The 23,472-nt window shown below is 55.3% G+C and overlaps 3 protein-coding genes across 14 annotated transcripts in view; 2 read left to right on the plus strand and 1 right to left on the minus strand.

Moving 5' to 3' along the window:
- The window catches only part of ZFPM1 (zinc finger protein, FOG family member 1), a 303,288-nt gene extending 300,107 nt beyond the window's left edge, over positions 1-3,181 (plus strand). For both annotated transcript variants that reach the window (XM_062007122.1, XM_062007123.1), the window contains exon 10: positions 458-3,181. In XM_062007122.1, the coding sequence (XP_061863106.1) occupies positions 458-2,661 (2,204 nt within the window). In that variant the 3' untranslated portion in view covers positions 2,662-3,181. The remainder of the gene's footprint in view (positions 1-457) is intronic.
- A 138-nt stretch (positions 3,182-3,319) lies between these two features.
- ZC3H18 (zinc finger CCCH-type containing 18) overlaps positions 3,320-23,472 on the plus strand; it is a 50,742-nt gene continuing 30,589 nt past the window's right edge. For 8 of the 11 annotated variants that reach the window (XR_009819713.1, XR_009819712.1, XM_062007124.1 and 5 more), the window contains exons 1-7: positions 7,833-7,987; positions 8,430-8,509; positions 14,169-14,770; positions 18,119-18,203; positions 20,978-21,126; positions 21,439-21,531; positions 22,103-22,260. Coding sequence is in view for 9 of the 11 variants with exons in the window: in XM_062007124.1 (XP_061863108.1) it covers positions 7,833-7,987; positions 8,430-8,509; positions 14,169-14,770; positions 18,119-18,203; positions 20,978-21,126; positions 21,439-21,531; positions 22,103-22,260 (1,322 nt within the window). In the remaining 2 variants the exon portion in view is untranslated. Of the gene's footprint in view, positions 3,537-7,832; positions 7,988-8,100; positions 8,163-8,429; positions 8,584-14,168; positions 14,771-18,118; positions 18,204-20,977; positions 21,127-21,438; positions 21,532-22,102; positions 22,261-23,472 lie in introns of those variants that run through there. The other 3 variants (XM_062007131.1, XM_062007132.1, XM_062007133.1) reach the window with 3 other exon arrangements.
- CIDEC (cell death inducing DFFA like effector c) lies at positions 4,249-6,336 on the minus strand. The gene is made up of 6 exons (XM_062007140.1): positions 6,317-6,336; positions 5,700-5,772; positions 5,346-5,487; positions 5,103-5,252; positions 4,762-4,946; positions 4,249-4,637 (listed from the first exon to the last, which is right to left on the minus strand). Exons 2-6 carry the CDS (start codon positions 5,747-5,749, stop codon positions 4,451-4,453), a joined length of 714 nt encoding a protein of 237 aa, XP_061863124.1. The 5' UTR covers positions 5,750-5,772; positions 6,317-6,336; the 3' UTR covers positions 4,249-4,450.

The raw sequence follows: 23,472 nt of genomic DNA on the forward strand, positions 1-23,472 counted from the left end.
CCTTTAGAACTCATCCAGTCCAATCCCCCTGCAGAAGCAGCTCCCACCCAGATCAGGTCACACAGGAACATGTCCAGGTGGGTCTTGAAGCCCTCCAAGGAAGGAGCCTCCACATTCCCCCTGGGCAGCCTGTGCCAGGGCTCCCTCACCTCACACCGAAAGAGGTTTTTCTTATGTTTAAATGGAACTTTCTGTGCTCCAGCTTCATCCCATCACCCCTTGTCCTGTTGCTAGAATGGATATTAGGGAAAACTTTCTCACAGAGAGGGTTGTTGAGCATTGGCACAGGCTGCCCAGGGTGGTGGGGGAAGCCCCATCCCTGGAGATACTCCTGCAGGTGAGGTGCTGAGGGTCTGGGTTAGTTTAGTGACGGGCCTGGCAGCGTGAGGGGAGGGGTTGGACTGCAGGAGCCTCCTGGTGCTTTGGAGCCTAAGGACTGTGTGATTCCCCCTCGCAGGGCTGAGCCAGCCGAACAACGCGTCGCTGCGCAAGTGCAGCCTGCCCGCCTTCCTGCCCGAGGGGCTGCCGCAGCACGTGGTGCTGCACGGCCCCCTGCCCGGCCCCGACGCCGGGACGCCCCCAGCACAGCCCGCCTCGCCCCCCGACGCCCGGCCCGGCACGCTCTCACCGCCCACCCAGCCACAGAACGGGGAAGGGCCGTCATCATCATCCTCCTCCTCCTCTTCCTCCTCCTCCGGCGAGGCCGTCCGCATCAAGGAAGAGCCGGCTGGCAGTCCGGCGAGCGAGGCCGAGGCGCCGAGAAGCGGCGGCACCGGGGAGGGGGGCGGCAGCCCCGACGCCTGCTCCCGAACCTCATCTCCCCGCAGCCTCCCCTCGGCCAAGGTCAAGTCGGAGCTCGCCAGCCCCACGCCGGGCTCCAGCCCGGTGCCCAGCGAGCCGGGGACGGGGGCAGCCGGCGGCACCGTCTTCCTCCCGCAGTACGTGTTCGGCCACGAAGCGGCGGTGGTGCCGCAGGCCTCGGAGATCCTGGCGAAGATGTCGGAGCTGGTGCACAGCCGGCTGAAGCAGGGCCACGGCGGCACGGTGCCGCCTGCCGTCTACGCCGGCGCGCCGGTGCCCAAGGGCGCCACGTGCTTCGAGTGCGAGATCACCTTCAACAACATCAACAACTACTACGTGCACAAGCGCCTGTACTGCTCCAGCCGGCACCTGGCCGAGGACAGCCCCCCCGGGGCAGGGCGCAAGCTCAAAGGTCCCCCCGGGGCACACAAAGGTCCCCCCGCGCCGGGGCCGCTGCTGTCCCCCCCGGCGGGCGATGGGCAGGGGGCAGGGGACGGGGATGCGGGCCGCGATGCCACACCGCCGGCCGCCGCGCCCGAGGTGAAGACGGAGGAGGGGGGCGGCAAAGTGGGGTCACCCGAGGCGGAGGTGGGGTCGGGACGGTGCAGCGAGGACAGCCAGAGCCCCGGCAGCTCGGTGGGGGACGATGGGGACGAGGACCCCAGCAAGACGCTGTGCGAGGCCTGCAACATCCACTTCAGCCGCCACGAGACCTACGTGGTGCACAAACGCTTCTACTGCGCGTCCCGCCACGACCCGCCGCTGCGCCGGCCCGCCGCCCCCAAAGTGCCCTTCGTGCCGCAGCCCCTGCGCACCCGCAAGCGCCGCAAGCTCTACGAGATCCATGGGGCCGCCCGCCGCCCCGCCGAGCCCCCGCCAGCCCCTGACCCGCCGCCGGCCCCCGACCCGCCGGGGGCTGCCGCTGCCTCGCCCCGCTCCAGCCCGGACGCCGACGGGCCCATCGACCTGAGCAAGAAGCCGCGGCGGCAGGGCGAGGCGCCGCCGGCCCCGCTGCTGCCCTTGGCCGACTACCACGAGTGCACCGCCTGCCGCATCAGCTTCAACAGCCTCGACGCCTACCTGGCCCACAAGAAGTACCAGTGCCCGGCCACGCCGCTGCAGCCCCGCACCCTCGAGCACCTGCAGAAGATGAAAGGGGCCATGGCAGCCCCCTTCAAGGGTCGGCGCAGCCCCAGCAGCCCCGGCGAGGGGGACCCTGAAGGCGTGCGGGCGCGGGCGGCTGCGGCCAGGAGCCCAGGCGTCCCCTACCCCGGCGCTTCTGGGGGGGACTCGCTGCAGCGGCACCCCAAAGGTCCCCTGCTGCCCCCTGCGACCAAGGGACCGCTCTCCGCCTGCCCCTACTGTCCCCTCAACGGGGCCATCAAGGGCGACCTCCTCGAGCACTTCCGCACGGCCCACGGGCTGTTCGTGGCCAAGCCGGCGGCGGCCGGGCCGGGGCTCCCCGACAGCCCGGCGCCCGCCGCCCGCAGGACGCCCGAGCCCCCGCTGCCCGCCGCCTCGCCCCCGCGCCCGCCCGGCCCCCGCCTGCGCCGGGACAGCTTCAACAGCAAGGAGGGGCGAGAGGGCAGCGGCAGCCCCCGGCCCCCCGCCTCGCCCCGGCCCCCCGCCTCGCCCGGAGCCCCCGAGGGACTGCGGGAAGCCGCCCACAAAGCCCCCACTCCCCCAGCCTACACGGACAGGGGGGTACAGACCCCGCCGGCCAAGGCCGTGCCAGGCCCCGTGCCCAACGGCAACCACAGGTACTGTCGCCTCTGCAACATCAAGTTCAGCAGCCTCTCCACCTTCATCGCCCACAAGAAGTATTACTGCTCGTCCCACGCCGCCGAGCACGTCAAGTAAAGCCCCTTCCCCGCTGCCCCCCAACACCCCAGCTCGGGGTGAGGGGGCTGCAGGGCTGGGGGACTGGGAAGCGATGCCAGCACCACCCCATTGCGGGGCTTGGGGTGATGGAGGACCCCCGGGAGGCTCTGCCAGGGCAGCTTCAGCATACAGATGGCTCTCCCCCCAACTTCACCCTGGGTTGGGGGTCCTGCGCCCAGGACCCTGTGGGGAGGAGCGTGGTGCTGGTGAGTGGGGTCCTACCTCTGCCCCCGCTGCAGCAGAAGCCAATGCTGCAGGGAAACTGAGGCAGGGGGAAGATGCATCGGCCTGCCCTGGCCTGGGGGCTGCAGGGGGGCTCTGCCCCCAGGTAGACACTACAGAGCTGGGGAAGGGGGCTTGGCCTCGGGCACCCCAAGAAGCGTGTGGGTGCCCCCCACCACAACCCAGACCCTGCAGGGAGACAGCGCTGAAGGCGAGGATGCTGCTGCCCTGGGAACTGTGTGTATAAGTGTGTACAGAAATAAATATGTCTAATACAGCCAGGCTGCTGCCAGCACAGCAATGGGGGGTGCTGGGGGGCTGGCACGGCCACGCTCACCCCTTGAGATCAGGGGCACCGGGCTGAGGAGGGGGACATGAGCCTGTCTAGTCATGGGGTAACAGGGACAGGCTGCACTGGCGAGGCAGAGCACAGCACAGCCTCCCTGAGCCAGCCCTGGAACCCACCTCACCACACCCCAGGTGTCACCAATCTGGGCCACAGGCTGACGAAGCCCCCAGCCCTGGCTGCAGGCTGATGGATCGTTAATTATCTGGCTAATGAAGCCCCTCCCAGCACAGCCCTGGGGGCTGTTCCCATGCTGGAGCTCCTGCCCCCTGCCTGAGGCCACCAGGTAAGTGTGGCTCAGCTCCTGTGGCCCCTGTAGAGCATCACAGGGGGAATGTCCCTAAGCACCCCTGGTGCTTCCCAGTACCCCAGATGGGTGCAGTGGGTTGCTCCCCTCCATCCCAGCTTGCCCACAGTGACTGGCAGGGTTGGTGCTTCAGGGACCTGCTCTGGACACTGTCTCCTGCTCAGGGACAGCTGCCAGGTCAGTACAACCCTATGGGACTCAGGCTCTGGGATCTCTGGAGCTGGGGGGTGGGTGCAGCCCCCCCAGGGCAGCACCAGCCTAGGGGAGTGCACAAGGCTGGGGGAGGTACAGGGCTTCCAACACCCACCCCCAGGCAAGAGAGGTGCATCCTTCCCTGCCAGCCCTGTTCCAGGTGCCAATGGCAGCAGAACCCCCAGCCCCTTCCCTCCCTTACCTGCAGCAAGGCTGCCTTGGGCAGAGGGGTTCGGGGTGAAGGAGCCCCTCTGCACAATCCCCTCCCCAGGGCTTGCCACGAGGGGGGGGCTCAACTTCATGCCAAAGGGCCCTCTGTGCCAGGGAGGAGGATGGAGGCAGCAACTCCCCTGGGGAGCACTTGCAACAGGTCCCCTCCTTGCACACTCTTGCACCACGGCTCTGCCCAGCCCAGGAGTGCCAAGTAGGGCAAAGCGGCTGTGCCCCTACCTCCCCGCTCCCACCCCAGCAAAGAGGAGAAAGAGGCAGCTGAAGGCAGCAGAGCTTTACTTAAATAAATATATTTACAGAGCAGCAGAGGTTGCAGAGGGGAGCTGGCCCCACTCAGCCAGCGGAGTGCAAGGAGAGGCTGGGCCAGGCACTGTGGCAGCCTCCCCCCAGGCATTGACCTAGCAGGGTGCTGAGACCCCCAGAGGTGAGGGGTGAATGGGACAGGAGCAGGGGGACAGGGCGTGCAGCCCTCACTGCAGCATCTTCCTGCAGGGCAGGGGCGGGAGGCTGCGGGGCAGCAGGCTCGGCAGCGCTGGGCTGCTCTCCACCTCCTTCTGCTCCTCTGTGGCGTCCAGGAGCTGCTGCATGTAGCAGGAGGTGCCCAGCAGGACATGGCCCGTGGCCTGCATGGTGAAGAGTGTCCAGCGCAGGGCTTCCCTGGGCAGGGAGGAAGGGGGTGAGCGTCCCTCCTTGCACCCCGTGAAGGGCACGGGCAGCAGGGCTGGTCCCTCCCTGCCACAGCCCCCCTCCCTGAGCCATCTGGGGCCTCCCCAGCACTCACTTCATCAGCCTCCTGGCCCCATAGCAGCGCAGGTCGTAGGACATGCTGTAGGTGCCATAGAGAGTGGCTTTGACATTGAGGCAGCCCAGGTCCCGTGGGTTGGTCTTGTAGAGGTCGAAGGTGACACTGGCAACATCGATCTTCCGAGGGGGCTTGTGGGACAGGCTGAGCTCGTAGCCCCCCATCTAGGGGAGAGCAGGACCAGGGTCACCCAGTGGTACCCCCACCCTCCCGGTCCCACCTCCCCCAGCATCCTGGGTCCCTCCTGGCAAGTATCACATCCCCTCCCTACCAATCGCAGTCAGGCCAAGCCAGAGTCCTGTGCCCAGGAAGTCACTCACCTTGGAGGGAGCCCAGGTCTGCCCCTTGCTCAGGGCCATCAGCACCGTGCCCTCCTGCAGCGTCCGGAAGAAAGCCTCTGTCTCCACCGCGGTGCCGTCCTCATCCAACACCAGCGAGATGGGCCCCGGGGCAAGCAGGGTGCTCTGAGCCTGCAAAGGTGCTGGGGGTGAGCAGGATGGGGAGCTTGGGGGGTGGCAGAGCTGGGCAGACAGACCCCCCCAGCAGCCAGGGAGAGAGCTGACCTGGCGCAGCAGCTCAGCCAGGCTGCCTGCCATGATGCCCTTGCGCAGGCTGCGGTCGCAGTTGCAGATGCGGTAGGGCCGGGGCCGTGGGGCCGGGCTGGAGAGGAGCTGCTGGGTCATGGAGGCACTTGCTGAGACACATCTGGGGAAGGATGGAGAGATGGGGGTGTCCTGAGACCCACTGCCAGCCTTAGGTAGTGCCAGCCTTCCCAGGGACACAGCAGGGAGTGGCACATCAGAGAGACAAAAGGTTTCCAAAGGAGGGAGAGCTGTGGTAGCCCCCACCACAGTGATGGAGGTTCCCAGAGGGTTCCAGTGGCCCCCATCCCAGGGACAGAGCTCCCCAGAACTTACTTGGAGACAGGGGCAGCCAGGCGCTGGCTCAGGGACTTGGCATAATCCATCTTCGCAAGGGCCACACTCCAGCCTGTTGGGAGGAAGGATTCAGCACTGGGCAAGGATGGTCCCTCCAGCTTCTCTCCACTCCAGGAGACCCTTTCCCACCAGCACCTGCCACCCTGAGCTGCAGCACAGCAGTGAGCCAGTGCCTCGGCGCAGCTGCCTTTAGGCAGGGGCTGGGCCTGCCCTTTGGCCAGGGTCAGGCCACTGACGGTGGCCCAGGGCAGAGTCTGTTGCCAACACGGCTCTTACGCAAAGCCCTGGGGCACCAACTCAGCACTGGAGCAAAGGTGAGAGACAGGCACAGAGCTGCACACACACCCCGGCCCCTCAAGGACAGCAGGGGCTTGGGGGAGCCAGGGGCAACCATGATAACAGCCTCAGCTCTGTTACTGCAGGGACACCTCCCCCTGGGAACCTGCTGGGAGGTCCTGGAGAGCATCCCCATCCCCATCCCCATCCCCATCCCCATCCCCATCCCCATCCCCATCCCCATCCCCATCCCCATCCCCATCCCCATCCCCATCCCCATCCCCATCCCCATCCCCATCCCCATCCCCATCCCCTCTCACCTCCAGCAGCCCCCAGTCCGTCTCTCCCGGATCGCACCCTCCCACCCCACCGCACCTTATATACCTGTCACGAGGCTCCGCCCCCTCCGCGCCACACCTCCCGCCTCAGCCAATCCCCTGCCGGGCCGCTGGCGCGGGGGCGGGGCCAGCGGGGACCGTGAGGATGGGCTGTCCCAGTGCTGCTCCCTTCCAGTGCCTCCAGTAAGCTTCTTCCCAGTGAGCTCCCTCCCAGTACCCGCAGCAGGATCCGTCCCAATGCCCCCAGTAAACAGCTTCCTGATAAGCTTCTTCCCATTCCCCAGCAGCCCTTTATCAATACCCTCAGTAAGCTCAATGCCCCCAGTAAGCCTCCAACCAGTGCCCTAGTCAGCCCTTTCCCAGTATGCCCAGCAAGACCTCTCCCAGTACCCCCTCCCAATGCACCCAATCAGCCTCTTCCCAATGTCCCTGGTGAGGTCCCTCCCAGTGCCCCCAGTAAGCGGCCTCCTGGGCATTTTGCACCTCTGGGACACCTCCCCTGTGCTCCTGGGGTGGGATTGGGCTCTGGCTGGAGAGCTGGCAAGGGTAGAGGCCCAGGGGGCTGTTGCATAGTCGGGACGAGGAGCTTGTGTTTAGGGCCCTGAGGTTGCCAAAGCAGGGGCAGAGCCTGCCTGGACAGAGAATGGCCACGGCTCCCAGGGGACATGTGTGCACACCACATCACACTCACATCTGTGCACACACACTCACATCTGTGCACACACACACATATCCATGCACACACAGCTCACTATGCTTGCACACCTGTCCCCACAGCCATGCACAGATGCATGCTGCATGCATGCCCATCCAGCTGTGTCTGCCTGCATGTCTGTGCCCCTCCATGTGTGTGTGCCCACGGCCAACACGTGCACACCTACCCCTCCATGTGTGTGCAGATACCCACTGCTCTGTGTGTGTGTGAATGTACCTACAAGGGCTGGAGCACAAGTGTGATGGGGAGCAGCTGAGGGAATGGGGGTGTTGAGCCTGGAGAAGAGGAGGCTGAGGGCAGACAGGAGCCCTCTCTGACACTCCCTGACAGGAGGCTGCAGGGAGCTGGGGGTCAGGCTCTGCTCCCCAGTAATGAATGACAGGACGAGAGGAAGTGGCCTCAAATACCCCAGGGGAGGTTGAGGTTGGAGCTGAGGCAGAACTGTTTCCCTGAGAGGGGTGTCAGCCCCTGTGCCAGGCTGCCCAGGGAGCTGGGGGAGTGCCCAGCCCTGGAGGGACCCCAAAGCCCTGGAGCTGAGGTGCTGAGGGCCAGGGGTGAGTCGTGGGCTGGGCAGGGTGAGGGCAGGGCTGGGGCTGCAGCAGCTTCAGGGGCTTCTCCAGCCAGGAGCACTGTCCGTGGTGCCGCTGTGCTCAGCCCCGCGCCCGTTCCCGCGCGCGCCCGCGGCCCCTTTAAGGCGCGGCCGGGGGAGGGGGGGGGGGGGGGGGGAGCGCGAGCCCCCGCCCCGCCCTTCCCCCACCTCAGCGCGAGGGCCGTCGCGCGTGGATGACGTCACGCCATGGCCGCCCTGCGCCGCCGCGAGTAGAGGCCCCGTCCCGCGCCGCCGCCGCCGCTCCGCCGCCGCTTTCCCCTTCCCCCGCCCCGCGCCCGCCGCCTCCCTCCCCCGCTCCGGCCCGGCCCGGCCCGCTGCGCCCCCGCAGGTGAGCTGCTGCCCGCACAGCCCCGCTCGGCGGGCGCCGGCTGCGGCCTAGCTCCGGGCACGGGGGGGGGGCGGGCCCGGGCAACGGCGGAACCGGCGCAGCGGCCTCAAGCCGGGAGGGCGGCCTCCGCCCCGGCGGAGGATGCTGGGGTGCAGGAGCAGTCCCCTAGCCTGAGGTTGGGGAGGAAGGGGCGGCTATCGCTGGCAGTGAGGCGGAGGGTGGGCCTCACAGGGGGGAGCTCGGTTTGGGGATGGGGGGGTTGGGGAAGGAGGTGTCAGTTGGAGGCGAGGGGAGGGGTTGGGGAGGGCGGCCCCGTGGGGGGTACTGGGATGGGAAGGTGGGTACTTGGGTAGGGAGCCTTTGGTTTGGGGGTGGGGGATTTCCGGAGGACTGACCCCGCTTGATGGGGGTGAAGCTCTGACTGTTCTCCCTCTCCAAACAGGTGGGAAGAGGGAGAGCTCCAGCAGCCTCGGCCCGGGGGGCACAGCAGAAGGACCTCAGCCTGGCAGGAGGCCCTGGGAGGTAAGGGAGGTGTGGGGAGAAGAGCTGGGACCCACAGTGGCAGCAGCTGCACGTGGGGATCTGTTGTGCCCTGGGTAGGTGTAGCCCTGGTTTGGGTCATCTGCCTCACACAGCAGGTGCTGTGAGATGCCCCCTGCTCAGAGCTGCCCTTGTCTTTGCAAGTGTCCTGCCTCGTGGCTGCTGCAGGTGGTTTGAGTTCCCTGCACCAGTCATCTCAGCAGGGCTATCTCTTCTCAGAGCTTTCCCTTCAGCATCTATGCTAGCAGTATTTTCTTTTGTTGTCTTTGGTAGCTCAGCTCTTGTCAAACAGCCCTTCACAGTGCTGCTTTGGCTGCAGCAAGAGCAGCACCTGCAAGGTCTGAGCTCTTCTACCCAGTGTTCTGAGTAAAGTTAGACTCTTGAGGGTGATTATCCACGAGTTCTACAGAATAGAGGTACAATCAGACTTGTTTTCTGTCATGGTACTGAGGCACTGCAAACTAGAAACTAACAGTTACCAGCAGAGCCCTGCAGGAAGAGCCCTGTGTGTTCCAGCAGTAGGAAAATCAGTTGCTCTATGAAAACAAAGTCCAGCTGTCCTACAGTACAGTTTCTCTTCAGGTTGAACCCCAAGATGTATCTGATTAGTGGAAAGGATTTGTTGCATCAAGCTGTTTGGCCGTTGGAAAGGGAATTTTCTCCTTTCTATCACAAAGATTTCTGCCTGAAGCAAAGAGCTTGTTTGTTGCTTCCTTTTGCTTCTGTCCTGTGGCCTCCCCAGGAGCTGTGAGGTCTGTGCTGGGGGGTACAGAGGTTGGGTGCCTGCTTGATTCTTGCCATCTGATTGATAATTTGTAGCATCTCAAGATTGAAGCCAATGGCTCTGTTGGGATCCAGGCTTCTGTAAGGTGCTCAGTGCCTTCCTGCCATCAGAGGTGCTGGAACCATCCTATATCCAAGGTGAATTCCTTGTTCACTTTTCATGGCACCGTCATAGCTCAGCCTTGGAGGGAGGGATTGATTTAATGAATGGAAATCATGCTTGTCAGGAGTGTTTTTACTTTGGTGGCTATTTCAGATCCCATCTTAACTGCCAGCTTTATCCTGTAGATGCTGCAGTGGGTTAGAGTAAGCTGCCATCCTTTCCAGCCTAGCTCAGTTCCTCTGCTGCCAAGATGCCACCTGCAGCAGCGAGCCAGTCAGTTGTACATAAAGCTTTACTTTGTTGGCTTGATCAAAGATGCTGCTCAAACTTCTCATGACATCTAATTGCAAATGAGACAGCAGAGAGCAATAATAAACAGAATGTGGGCCTCCTGCCTGCAGCTGAGAGCCATGGACCCAGAGTGGATGAGTTCCTGTGTGACTTGCTCCAGGTAATCCTGCTGTGACAGAGGGGTTGGACTGGATAATCTTTTCAGGTCCCTTCCAACCTGTAAGATTTTGTGGAATTAAGTCAGTTTTGTAACAGAAGGGGTTGTGCAGCTTTGACCAAAGGTGACTTTGCCTGAGCTGCCTGTCATTCTAAAGATACCTCTGCTGAGTGAGAAGTGTTACTGTATACCTGATTCTTGCTCCATCATCCTTAGCTGCAAGTCAAACAACTTAATCTGTAGAAGTTAATATTTTGCTTTTGTAACTGGTTTTGAAGACAGGAAGAAACTGGCACAAAAATGAGGGATGAAGCCTGTGCTTTCTGCTCTACCATGTCTGGCAGCCTTGCTGCTTCCATGTAGCCATCTCATGAAATTCAACAGGGGCAAGTGTAGAGGCTTACATCTGGGAAGGAATAACTCCATGTACCAGCACAGCTGGGGAATGAACTGTTAGAGAGCAGTGTAGAGAAAAGGGACCTAGAGGTACTGGTTTGCAGCAGGATGAGCATGAGCCAGCAATGTACCCTTGTGGGCAAGAAGGCCAATGGCATCCTGGGGTGTGTCAGAAGGGCTGTGGGCAGTAGGTCAGAGAGGTTCTGCTCCTCCTCTACTATGCCCTCCTGAGACCACATCTGGAATATTGTGTCCAGTTCTGGGCCCCTCAGTTGCAGAAGGACAGGGAGCTGCTGCAGAGAGTTCAGCACAGGGCCACAGAGATGATGGAGTGGAGCATCTCCCTTGTGATGAAAGGCTGAGGGAGCTGGGGCTCTGCAGCTTGGAGGAGACTGAGGGGTGACCTCATTCATATTTACAGATACATACAGGGTGGGTGTGAGAAGGATGGAGCCAGGCTGTGCTCAGTGATGGCCAATGACAGCACAAGGGGCAATGGGTACAAGCTGGAACAGAAGAGGTTCCAAAGAAACACAAGGAAAAGCTCCTTCAGTGTGAGGGTGAGGGAGCACTGGCAGGGGCTGCCCAGATGGGCTATGGAGTCTCCTTCTCTGGAGACATCCAAAACACCCTGTAAAGCCCAGCTTTGGGTGGCTACTAGAGCAGTGTCTTGGCATCATGCAGCAGAAATACTATCTTTTCCATCATTAGTCTGACAGCTTTCTTATTTCCATCTCCTTTTTTTCCCCCGCTTCTGATGTTTATTCTGCCTATCATGGGTTTGGTTTGGGGGCATTTCCGTGGAGTTGCACATAAAATTGAAGCAAAAATCTGGTTCATTGGCTTTGGGGTGTCTTTTCTTGTTTCTACTGGTGAACTTGGAGCAACAAGCCTCAGGGTTTGGGCTCAACTGTGGTTCTCAGTGAAACAATTCAGCATTAAGAGGTGGTGGAGGAGCTCTTTTAAGTTCCTCCTGTGCATTTCATCGCTGCCTGAGAGGGTAAGGCCATGAGGACTGTTGCTGAAGGAGAACTTGAATCTGGGGAAGTACACACCAAAAGCAGGCTGCCTGGGTTTTGTGAACCCTTTTCAACTGGGCTGCCATTTATTGTGCTTCTTACCATTTGCACTGATGGAAATTAATAGGAAATGATTGTAACTGATGCATGCAGTGGGTTTTTGTAATAGCTTTAATAGCTGCTGGTGGAGGTGAGGTGAATGTTTTATACTTACCACCTCAGCTGGGGGTGAGAACACAGTCATATTTGTTTTCCCCCACCTCCCTTAAGGTCTTGATGTCAAATGCAGGAAGGCATCTCCTTAATTTAAATGCTTTTTCTTCGGTGCTGCTTATTTGCAAGAAATGAGGAAGCAAATTTCCTGCCTACATCAGCCCTTGACAGCTTTTCTGTTGCTGCTGGCCTCTCAAGGCTGCCCTTTCAGACAGAACATGCTGCATTGTTCTACCTGCACGCAGAGTGGAACTTCTCAGGCACTTGGTGATTAAAAGCACTGCCCTAAACTTACTCTTAAAGCCTGTGCATGCACCCATGAGCTCAGTATCAGCCTTTATGTATCCAGTAAGAATAGACTTTGTTTCACATTGCATCCTGTGCCCAGAGCTGCTATCGCTGCGGGGCAATCACTGCTGCCTTTTCCTTTGGCTTTTAACTTTTCAAGCTTTGGGAGCAAGAGCCAACTTCTTCAGGTGTGCAGAGACACAGGAGCTCAACATGAGACTCTGCTGCTGCCCCAGTGAATGTTTAGGTCATCCTTGTGTTTATCATCTTGTACCTGTGCAGGGCTCCACAGACTTGAAGCAGAGCAGAGTTGTTAGGTCTTAACACAGGGACTTGCACTGCTCTGGGAGGGATTCCTGGTTGATTTTTTGAGCTCCTCTCATAGTATGGAGTGTGACTTTCATCTGGAGAGCTTGCTGCAAGTACCAGCTAACAATGTCTTCAGTAGGGTGAAGACAAGAGATGTTATCTCAGTGATGACAGTGCATCTGGCAGAGTACAAGACATAAATACCACAGCCCTGGTCCTGGGAAGTTGTGAAGCAGCAGATGAGTAGCAGGGGTAACAAAGTCATCCTGCCTTCCTCATTTCCAGCCATGGGCTCTTAACAGAGAGGAAAGATGCTGAATGTTCCCCACTTTTACCCTGCTGCTCTGGTTCAGCACTGATTCTGTCCTTCCCCAAGTGGTTTGAGTTTCAGCTGCTGTCAAGGCCTGTCTTTGCTCTGGTGGTGTTTGCAGCCCGTGGCAGCCTGTCTGGATGCCATGGCTTGGTGTGCCTTCTGTCTGGCTGTTCTTGCTCTTTGATGCTAAATGACAACCTTTATGATGCAGAACCAGTCAGAGGAGCAGAGAAAAGTGACAGGGTTGGATCAGGAAAAAGTTAAGTAGCTCAGAGCTGCCTCGTGTTAGTAACTGTTATTTCAGGAAGGTCTGCTGGATGGGTTCCAATGAGCCACCAAAGTCTTGTGTTTGTAGCATTTCTGCTCTAAGGCTCTTTGATGCCTGCATGTTTACCTGTTGTTTTTATGCCATGTTTTTGATGCACCAGCAGTAAGTGTGCTTGCAGGGAGGTTGTAGCTAGGAGCAGATGAAGTAAAACATGACACTTATTAGGGTGAAGAAGTTGGGTTTGGAGGAGGAGGTGGCATGTGCTGAAGCAGTGAGTTTAGTCCCCTGGAAAGGTGCCACCGTGAGAGGAGCTGATGTCTGTGTTGAACTGTTCCACTGGTGCAACCAGAGAACTGCAGCCGCTGTTTTTATCTCATTTTGGTGCTGGAAAATCTGCTGAGGCACTTTTGTCAGCTCAGGCCCTTCTGAGGCAGCTGAGCTCTGTTGGATGCTGCTGACAGAGGCAGGGAAGGAGTTGCCATCATTGTTTATAGGGCTAAGGACATGCTGCAGCAAGACACCACAGCCAAAGGATAGAGTTTTCAATCACCAAAAGCTTTTGGCTAGGTATAAACCAGTAATCTTCCTAGGAAGAGACAGCTCAACCAGTTCCTTGGGCCAGAGAGTTCTTCTGTAATAGGGAGGGGCTGTTTTCTGGAGTGAAATAAGCAGATGTATGGGTTGGCTTTGGAGCGGGTTTATTTTCTTGCTTTACATCTTGTCCTTTTCTGTTGCATTTATTATGCTTATAATAAGCAGACATCTAATTTTTAACTTCATACCAAGCACAGGTTCATACTGAACTTCTAGCAAAAGTTATGAAGTTGATCTGCTTCTTTGAAGGAATTTTGAATCTTGATATCAAGCAGGTGGGGATTAGCTGGAAAAATATGCACTGTCTAGATTAAACCTGACTAAAAACCCAGGAGCTTTCGTGGATGCTTCACTGTCTTTGCTTTCAGACCTATTCTGGCTGCAGTGTAACAGGTACTGTAAAGGTACAGGCTGTTTTTGGAGCATCACTGCAAGCTGTGCTCCTGTGCCTCTTCAGGAGCTCATGCCGTCTGCCGTGCCCTGTGCTTTGAGTTACCAAACACGCCTGCAAACCTGGCCCTGTGTTCTGAAGCTCACTTGCAGCTTCACAGAAGAAATGCCACTGTGGATTGTGCCTCGAGTGAGGAGGCTGCCTTGGGATTTGTAACAGTGCTTGTGCAGCCTCACCTTTTAGAGCTTGTAGGTGAAATTCCACCCTGGAGCTCCTCTGCTGTGTGTGAGGGGTAACAAGCTCTCACCTAGTCTGGGACAGTACTGGAATCGCTTCTTGATGTGGCTTTAACTACCTATTTTCTTGAAGGTGCTATTGTAAACCATGTTCATGAGTTCAAGCAGCCTTTTTCTTCTTCAGGAGGTAAAATACCAGAGTACAGCTTCTTCAAGGTGAGCCTTTCTTAGTTTCCCTGCTTGTTTCCCTGTAACAAGTGGTGTTGTTGTACCCCTGCAGATTATCGGGTACTGATGGACGTTTCCGACAGCCCTGAGCGAAACCCCTGCTCTCCTGATGAAGAAGACCAGCAGCTTTCTGATGAGGAAGTCCTGAAGGAGAGTGGTTCAGAGCGGGAACTTGATGGAGAGGGTGGGCAAGGCAGCATCATGGGTGAGGAGGAGGAGGATGCGGCCAGGGGACTGAGTCACGGCGAGGAGAACCACTCGGATGAAGAGGACCGCTTAAGCGAAGCCAAGTCTCAGGAGTCAGACTCCAATGAGCAGAGTGGGGAGCTGAAGAGCCCTCCAGCTCGCAAAGGAGAGGAGGAAGACAGGACAAATGACCTCGGGGATGAGGCATCCTCTGTCACCCGTGAACTAGATGAGCACGAGTTGGACTATGATGAGGAAGTTCCTGAGGAACCGAGTGCTGCAGCTGCAGAGGAGGATGGTGAGAAAGCTGCTGGTGAGGATGATGAGGAAGAGGAGAAAGGAGATGAGGCCCATGAAGATGAGAAAAAATCCAGCAGCAAAAGTGATGATGAAAAGGATGGCCAGGATCCTCTCAAGGAGAAGAAGAAAGAAGAAGATGATGGAGAAATTGATGATGGAGAAATTGACGTAAGTAGGAGCTGATCCAAGGAGGGCCGAGTCCTGGCCTCCCTGTTTCAGAGCTGCCACATCTCCCTTCTCTCATGTGAATGTCTATTAGCTGTGTCCCCAGTGTGCAAGTAACATGCTTTTTCTTAGAGGTAAAGCCATACATGTACAAGCCCTAAACTGGGCTGGGATGTCCTGTAGGAAAGCTGTGTGCCAAGTATTGTCAGAGATGTCACAAATAAGCTTTGTTCCCACTGAATATGGAAGGGCTCCAGTGCTTTAAGAAACTATTTTGCCTCAGCTCTCTGAGGATGTGCTGAGTCTGAGGTTGTGGTGGTGGTTTTCCACAGCAGCCCTTGTAGTGCTGTGCCTTCTGTTGGTAGCTTCCCACGAGGTTTCCATTTTACTTTCTCCCGTCCCTGGCTTGCTGAGGAAGGGGGTGATAGATCGGTGTGGTGGGCACCTGACATCCAGCCAGGGTCAAACCACCACAGAGGACTTTTGAATGATGCTGACAGCAAATGACTTAGCCATGGATTCGATGTTTGTACACTGTCTCATCAGTTTTGGCTGAGAGGCTGCTGCTGTAGAGTGGCTGCTATGCTCAGGGCATCGATGTGTGCAGAAAACCCACAGCCCTGAGCTCTTTGAGTCTCTGGTAGCATCTGGGCACGTGGAAGAGGATCAGAAGGTGCTGAGCTTTCTGGGAAGTGCACAGCCAAGCAGCCCTGCATGTGGTTGGGGTGACATGTCCAGGGCTGTGCAGTCCCAGTAGCTGCTGATTCTTAACTGGGGACAAATGCAGCTATTTAGAGGAGTCAAAAACTGGGTTTAATTGCCTTAGTGATTAGGGCAAAGAGCACTATTTATCCCTGTTTGTCCTGGGGCAGGAAGCACTGCAATACAGCAGCTGTATTTAATACAGCTTAATACAGTTTCCTTCTCACAGGCAGGGGAAAATGGGGCAAAATGATTGTAGCAGTAGAGCAGAAGCCCTGCTGTGTGCTCCCAGTCTGGTGGACACCTTACTTGAGTCCAAACAGTGGGACTGCAAAGTACTGCAAAGAGAGGCTGCTGGTCCAGAGCACCTGGCTGGCTCTGCTCCTCGCTGGCTGTGCCAAAAGAGGTCAGGGCAGTGTTGTGACAATGTCCTGGTGACCAGGCAAGAAGCTTTGGGCTGTGGACAGGGTCAGTGGTGGGGCTTCTCCGCTAAGGAGGGGAAGGTTCAGCCATGGGAGACAGTGTTGCCTTCCAGCATAGCTGACGTGGCCACATGCTCGCTAGAGAGAGAGACCCTACTCCTTTTTGCCTGGACTAATATGCTGTGTGTTTTTTACCCTTAATGGTGCTGTGACAGTTTCTGTTGCTTAGAACAAAGGTGACCTTGGGGATTTTTTTTCAGCTTTGTGCTCATTCTCTCAGGTGATTTTTGTTTAACATTTATTTACCAAAAGTGTTGTGTATTTCTGCTTCAGTTAGAAAGAATCTCAGTGTGTTGTGGGAGAGTCCAGGAGGGGGGAAAAAATGCCTGGAGTCCTGCCTCCATGCCTGCTTCTTGATTAAAATATGAATGCTTTCCTTTGGAGTCAGAGGCATTCTTGGGAGCACTCTCCTTACAAAGCACAAGATGAATCTGTACCCTGGTTTTCATACATTAACTCATAACAGGGTTCCCAGCTGCCTGGTTCCAAGGAGACCTCACAGAAATAAATACTTTCCCTTTTGTTCAAGTTACAGCGTTTGCAAAGACTTCACACAGTTCTTTTGAAAGGAGCAGAGTTGAGCTGGTGATACCATTCACACGTATCTGAATGCCATCCCCAGCTTTTGGAGGGGAAACTGTTCAGTCTCTGCATTTGGTTGTGCTTTCAGAGCTCTGCCTTGCAGAGGGGGAATGTGAATGCAGATTTTTATGTGAATATATGTGCGGTCTTTGAAATCTCCCTCTCGTTCAGGGGAGCTCTCCTTGTGCTGCCCTCGGAGGAATGCAACAGCAGAGGCTGTAAACCCATCTCTCTGTACATCCTTTGTTTATCTACAGCTGAGGGATGGGTTTTTCCTCCTTTCCAGCTGCTAAATTGATCAAAGCAGAAAACTTCCTGAATATTTTCCACGTGGCCAAGGTGTGTGGCTGCCGCGGGGCTGTGGCGCTTGCCACACAGAGGGAAGGCCCCAGCCAGATGCTCCCTCTTCAGATGTCTTTCATACACTGAAAGCTCCTGTGGCAGTGAAATGGAGGCAGGCTGAGGGAAGGCCAGGGTACCTTTTAGGATAAACAACTGAATTCCCTGCCAGATACCTCTGACAGCTCTCTGCTCACATATGTCTTTGCCTTCCCCATCACCACCTATTCGTCTCCCTTTGGCTTTTGAGATGCGGCCTAATGAAGCCAGGGAAGGTTGCGGGGTTGTTTGGGTTTTTTTTTTTCCCCCTGGAGAACAAAGGCAAAGGCTGGTATTTTGAAGGTACAGAAGCTTTCTTCTGGAGATGTTTGAGGACTGTTATTTCATGCTCATCCTGTTGATATCTGAGGCAACCTCCAGCTCCCAGAATTTCTTCCTGGGCTTCTGTGCCTGGGGATAATGTAGAGTTTTGTTTGAGCTGATTCACAACTCCTGTGTGCAGCCAAGGAGTGGAAGGGAGAGGGAAGAGTTGTTGCCAGAGAGGATGGGGAGAAATATGTCTTTTTGTTTTGCTGAAAAGCCTGTGTGTGAGGTTGTCACTCAACATTGTGGGGAAGCATTTTATAACTGGTTATTGCAATAGCCACCATCCTGCAGAGCTTGATGTACGAGTGTGTGGTGTCTCTGTGGGGTTATTGCATTAATGCAGCAATATTACTCTGTGTTTGAAATCAGTGAACAGAAGGGCAGTCTGCTTTAAGAGCTCTGAAGGGTGCTGCACCAGCAGAGCTGTCTCTTGTGTTCTGTTGGCCTGCAGAAGGGAAAGGTAATGTGGTTTAGCACATTTGCCTCCAAAGAGGGTGAAGCTACCTCTGTCTTCCTTACACTTGCTGTCAAATCAAAGTGTTCGGCCAGCCACCTTCAGCTGAGGCCTAAGAGCTTAATCCTCTGATTTTGAGCCTTTAAGCATTTATCAGGTAAAACAATGTGATGTGAAACCTCTGTGGTGTGGCATCAGGATGTCAGTGACACCTGCAGGGGTTTGTGAAACACTTGATGCTGTTCCTGTTGGTAGCAGCACATTGTGAAGACACTTTTTGGGATTTATTGTAACTTTATATCACTTTTCTCTTGTGTTTTTGCTCCAGGGTGTGTTTTCAGTGACTGATATTTGACCATATTGTGAAATGTCAAGTCGCTGCAGAAAATGCACCACGTGAAATGTCAGCTTGTCTGTCTGTTCCAGGATGATGACTTGGAAGAAGGAGAAGTTAAAGACCCCAGCGACAGAAAAGTGAGGCCACGTCCCACCTGCCGGTTCTTCATGAAAGGTAATGATGAGCTCTAGAGGTGCTGTTGTTGCTCTTGTTTCATTTTTGACCCGTTGAGCTGCTGTCTCCATGGTAAGCTCTGCACCAGGCATCCCTGGTGTCACCTTTCTGTTCCTTGGTGGCCAGATGGTGAATTTCCATAGCAGCAGTGTGCAGGGTGAGCTTTGCCTGACGCCTGGGGAGCCTGGTAGAAGCAAATAAAGGAAAACTTGCTTCAAACCTTGTTTTGGAACAGCATGGAATCAAACTGCTTGGGCTGATTTGTCACTGTTGCTTAGAGGTTATTCCATGGGTAAATACTCACTATTCCTCATCAAGCTCATGCCCTGAGAATCACAGAGTCATAGAATGGTAGGGGTTGGAAGGTGGTGTTGTTTCTTGCAGTCCCAGTTCCATCTCCCCAGTTATTACAGGACATCTGATGAGATTTTAAAAATGCAAAGCAGAGCTCAGAAGTGCTGCTTCCTGGGAAGAAACAGTGATGAGACATTGTGTTGCAGCTCAGCTGCTGCAGCCATGTGTGCTGACTGGGTTCCTGTGATGCCAGTGTACTGGTGTCACATGTTGGCAGCTCAAGTAGAGGTTTGTTTTTTCACAAGCAACCCAAAACAGCTTGGAGGGCTGGTGTTGGAGCTGACAGGTGGAGATGTGCCAGATGTCCTTCCCCTGGGCTGAGGAAATGGTCAAATGCAATTCAAAGTAATCCTCGCGTCAGTAGAAGCTTTTTTCCTCAAGCTGGAAGATTGCTCCACGCTGTATCAGATGCCACATTTCTGAAGTGTGACTGGGATTGTCAGCCTCAGCTGGAAGGAATGGGGGGAGGAAATCATAACATGTATTTCTTGTTGCAGATGAGACCTAAGATTCAAAGCTTTGAAACCTAACCAATTCTTTGGGGCTTTTTATCTCCTCAGTAGGATGTTCCCCAAGGTTTGTGCAACTGCACATCAGGTGTCTTAGGCCGTCCTGCAGCTTTGTGTAGTGGAGAGAGGAACTTTAATAAAAATGTTCATATTTAAACTGATAGTAGCTCTTTTCCACTTCCTTCAGCTTCAGTGTTTGCTCATGTACTCGGGTTTTGTTTACCATCACCCTCCAAACAATTCCTGACCATGTGAGATGAGGAGGGTGGGGAGCAGGGTGGAGTCTCTGGCTCCTTGCGTCAGCAGCCTGTGCAATGCAGGGAACTGCTCAGGGGCTTTCCACAGCCCTGGCAGCAGATAGCATGCACTTGGCTTCCTCAATGTCCTCTGCTGTCAGGATTCTCTGCCTGTGCTGAGACACCAGCGTGCTGGTGATGCTGGTGGAAGAGGGAAGTCCCTCAGCAAGGAGGGGTGTTTGTTCCTGGATCCTCAGCTGATGTATGCCTCTGTGCAGCCTGGAAATATTTGCCTGAGGAGTCAAAGTTCAGGCTGCAGGATCTCCTGCTGCGCTGTTTCACTTTGGTTTGGCCTGGGTTCAGGTAACAAGTGCCATCAGCTCTTGCCCACGCCTTAAAGGCTTTGTGGCCACCAGGGAGATCAGGCACTGCCCACGTGGGACCTCAGAGACATGCAGCTTATTGTTCCTACTGGGTCTGAGGAGCGCTCACGTGGCTGTGTGTGCCCAGTGGTATGAATGGCTAGCTTGGCAAGCCTTCCAGCTTAATGTGTAGCCACCTTGACACATGTAGCAGAGCACTTACTTGTCAGGGTCATCACTCCCTTTGATGCCTCAGTAGGAATGGTGTTTGCACAGGTGTCTGGCAGCCCTGACACCCAGTGCTCAAGCATTGAGGAAGGATAGATTGCTCCCCAAGCCACTCTGCCAAGAGATTTGGGCTCTTGTTATGTTTGATATTACAAACATCCAGTGTTCTCTCTGACCAAGAGCATCAGCTTGTGGTTAGTCTGGGGCTGTTGAGGGGCATTTCCAGGGACCAAGGTATGATGTGGATTCCTGCCATGTTCCTGCCAGGTGAGGTGAGGGATTCCTTCTTGGGCCACAGCAGTGCTAACTGCTCCATTGCCTCCAAACTCAGTGAATGCCCCAGCGAGCACAGAACTAGTGATGACTGTGTGGTGCAGGTGTCTGCTGGGAAATGTGCAAAATGAGTGAGAAATCTGACATCTGAAAATGCCTGATGTTCAGTGGATTGTCATCAAAAAAAAAAGGGGGAGAGATGTTTCTAAGGCAAGCAGAATTAGAGCTGGGAGTTAGCTTTGTGTCCTGCTAGAGACCCCTGAGTGTAACCATCACTTTGGAGATGGTACCTGAAGTTAACGAGCAGCTTCAGATTTGTCTTCTGTCCTCTGTAGTGATGTCCCCTTTCCTGCTTTGTGCTGGAAAGCCTGTGGAGCTGCTTGGAGAGAAAGGCTTTGATGTGCTTGATGCTTCACCAGAGAGGTTTTGAATGCACTGTGATGCTTTCTTTGCTGTCAGTGTTTGTTCATTGTTTTCTGTAAAAGACAGAGCTCCTAACTTGAGCTGTTTGTCATTAAGAAGACTTGAAGAGCTCAGAGGCTTATTCCTGCATTTGCTTACACATCCATCCCTCTCTTCTCCCCACCATAATAAGGTTCCTGTACATTGATCCATCTGTGACTGGATCTGTTTGTCCTCTCTGGGAAGGTGAGAACATTTGTGTGAGAACAGGTAAACCTCAGCCAGGTTGGAGAGAAGAAAAGTTGTATGTCTCAAACAGCATTATTCCTTGATGGGTTTTAAATGGCTGTAGGGCTGAGCAGATGCTTGCTGTAGGCACACAGATGTCTAACAGAACTGTATTTCCACAGGTCACTGTACTTGGGGCATGAACTGTCGATTTATTCACCCTGGAGTGAATGACAAAGGAAACTACTCATTGATCTCCAAGCCTGAGCCCTTCTCCCCCAACGGCGCTCCTCCTATCGGCCCTCACCCTCTGATGCCAGCCAACCCTTGGGTACAGACATCTTTTTCTGCACTTACCTTCTGTCTCCTGCTCTAGGAGAAGGGAAGGCTTTTATTTTCGAGTTAGCACTTCAGCATCATTCAGTACCTCAAGTGGATACGAGACTTTTTCTGTTTTTAAAAGGTGGCCTCGAAGTTGCTGGTAAAGGGGAATCATTTTCCATGTGTGACCCAGCTCAGGTCCTGCTGCTACACCTCCAGAGGGTCTGGAGGTAGTCTGGGCTAACTGTTTACAAGCCATGTGTGTGCTACTTAAAACTAACATCAAGTATCCATCTCCTTCCTCTTCTCACCCTTCCAACAGGGAGGGCCAGTCGTTGATGAAATCTTACCTCCACCCCCTCCAGACCCTCCGACAGAAAGTGCCTGGGAGAGAGGACTCCGCCACGCTAAAGAGGTAAATGCCCCCCTGGGCAGTGTGCTCGCTGTCCCCAGGCTCTGCTGGCCTCTGTCACGGGGTGCACGTTGCCAAAGAGCTCTTCCTGGAACACACAGTGTCTTGCTCCTTCAAGGAGCCTTCCTTTTGCCTTTCAGCCTGTTAACTGCACTTCGTTGTTACACAGTCAGGAGGAGCTGACATCCAGGTTTGGGTTTTTATATTAACAGGAGCCCAGTGGAAGTTTTTGGCCCTGATGCCAGGCTTTCCATGGGACAAAACATCTTACGCTGATTCAGTTTCCCTTCCTTTGGGAGCTGTTTCTGCAGCAGGATCCATGTGTCTGGTGACTGCAGAAAAGGGGCTCAGCATGGGTGAAACTGCCTGTCTGCTACTGTCCTGAGCTGATGGAATAGTGAATTAACACTCTCTACATCAGGGAGAGTCCAGTGTCCTGCACATCCATGAGGCTTGTGCAGACGAAGGGCGCTTTAGCTGAGGGGCAGGTTTCTCACACGCAGAGGATTTGCAGTGCTCCCGAATCCTCTGTGCCTCAGCTATGTACAATGTTTTTATCTTTATGTTGTGGCAGGTGTTAAAAAAGGCAACAATGAGAAAAGAACAGGAGCCTGACTTTGAGGAGAAGAGGTTCACTGTGACTATTGGGGAAGACGAGCGGGAGTTTGACAAGGAGAACGAGTTTTTCCGTGACTGGAATTATCGCATCACCAGAGACGTCCGAGATCCAGCGTAAGATGCAGCCTTGGGTTTGCTCTGTGGGATAGATGGGTGGGAAGTGTTAGTGCAGCATGGCAGGCCGGTTAACTTGCACCTCCAAACTGGAGGAATGCTCACCTCAGGAAATGGAAACACCTTCCATTAAGTGCTATGTACACGGGTTAAAAAGTGGAGCTGCCTCCACTCCACTGCAGCACTTCCTTCCTTTACAGTTGTCTTTAAACCTTTCTGCCTTCAATGTTTTGGCATACTGGTCCGTCAAGGACACTATGTAGTTGTGCATTGCCTCCCTCATGCCCAGTGTGTTCTTCCAACATTATTTCCTCTTGTTTTTCTTACTCTAACCTGTGAGGATTTTAAAATGCAAAAGCTGGGGCTGCAAAGTTGGAGCAATCTCAGTGTCCAAGAGCTTCAGGGCAGCAGTTTGTGCTGTCTCAACCAGATGGGTGTTTCTTTGCAAGGGCATTGGCACAGCAGCTGGATTAAAGATCCCAGATAAACTGTTCAGTAAGACACTGGTCAGAAAGCAAACCTATTAGCTGCCAGGGCATAGCTTGGGTCAAAAGAAACACCCTACGTTGAAGGGGTTTTTAAGGAGGTAGGAAGGACCTAAGAGTGCTCGTTGATAATAAACTAAATAAGAGCCAGCAATGTGCCCTCCTGGGCAAGAAGCCAATGGCATTCTGGGGGGCATGAAGAGAGTGTGGGCAGCAGGTCAAGGGAGGTTCTGCTCACCCTCTGCTCTGCCCTGCTGAGGTCTCATCTGGAGTCCTGTGTCCAGTTCTGGGCTCCCCAGCTGCAGAGAGACAGGGAACTGCTGCAGAGAGGCCAGTGCAGGGACACAAAGATGCTGAGGGGCTGGAACATGTGTGTGAGGAGGAAAGGCTGCAGCCCTGGGGCTGTTCAGCCTGGGGAAGAGAAGCCTGAGGGAGGATGTCAGTATTCACAAATATCTCACTGGTGGGTGTCAGGAGGTTGGGGCAGCAATTTTTTCTGTTGTATTCAGTGACAAGACAAGGGGTCTTGGGATGAAACTGAACACAAAAAGTTCCATTTAAACATAAGGAAAAACTATTGCTATTTAGGTGAGGGAGCCCTGGCCCAGGCTGCCCAGGGAGGGTGTGCAGGCTCCCTCCTTGGAGGGCTTCAAAACCCACCTGGACACGTTCCTGTGTGACCTGATCTGGGTGGGACCTGCTTTAGCAGGAGGTTGGGCTGGATGAG

The sequence above is a fragment of the Colius striatus genome, chromosome 14 (genome assembly GCF_028858725.1).
Source record: "Colius striatus isolate bColStr4 chromosome 14, bColStr4.1.hap1, whole genome shotgun sequence".
In the NCBI taxonomy this organism is placed as follows: Eukaryota; Metazoa; Chordata; class Aves; order Coliiformes; family Coliidae; genus Colius; species Colius striatus.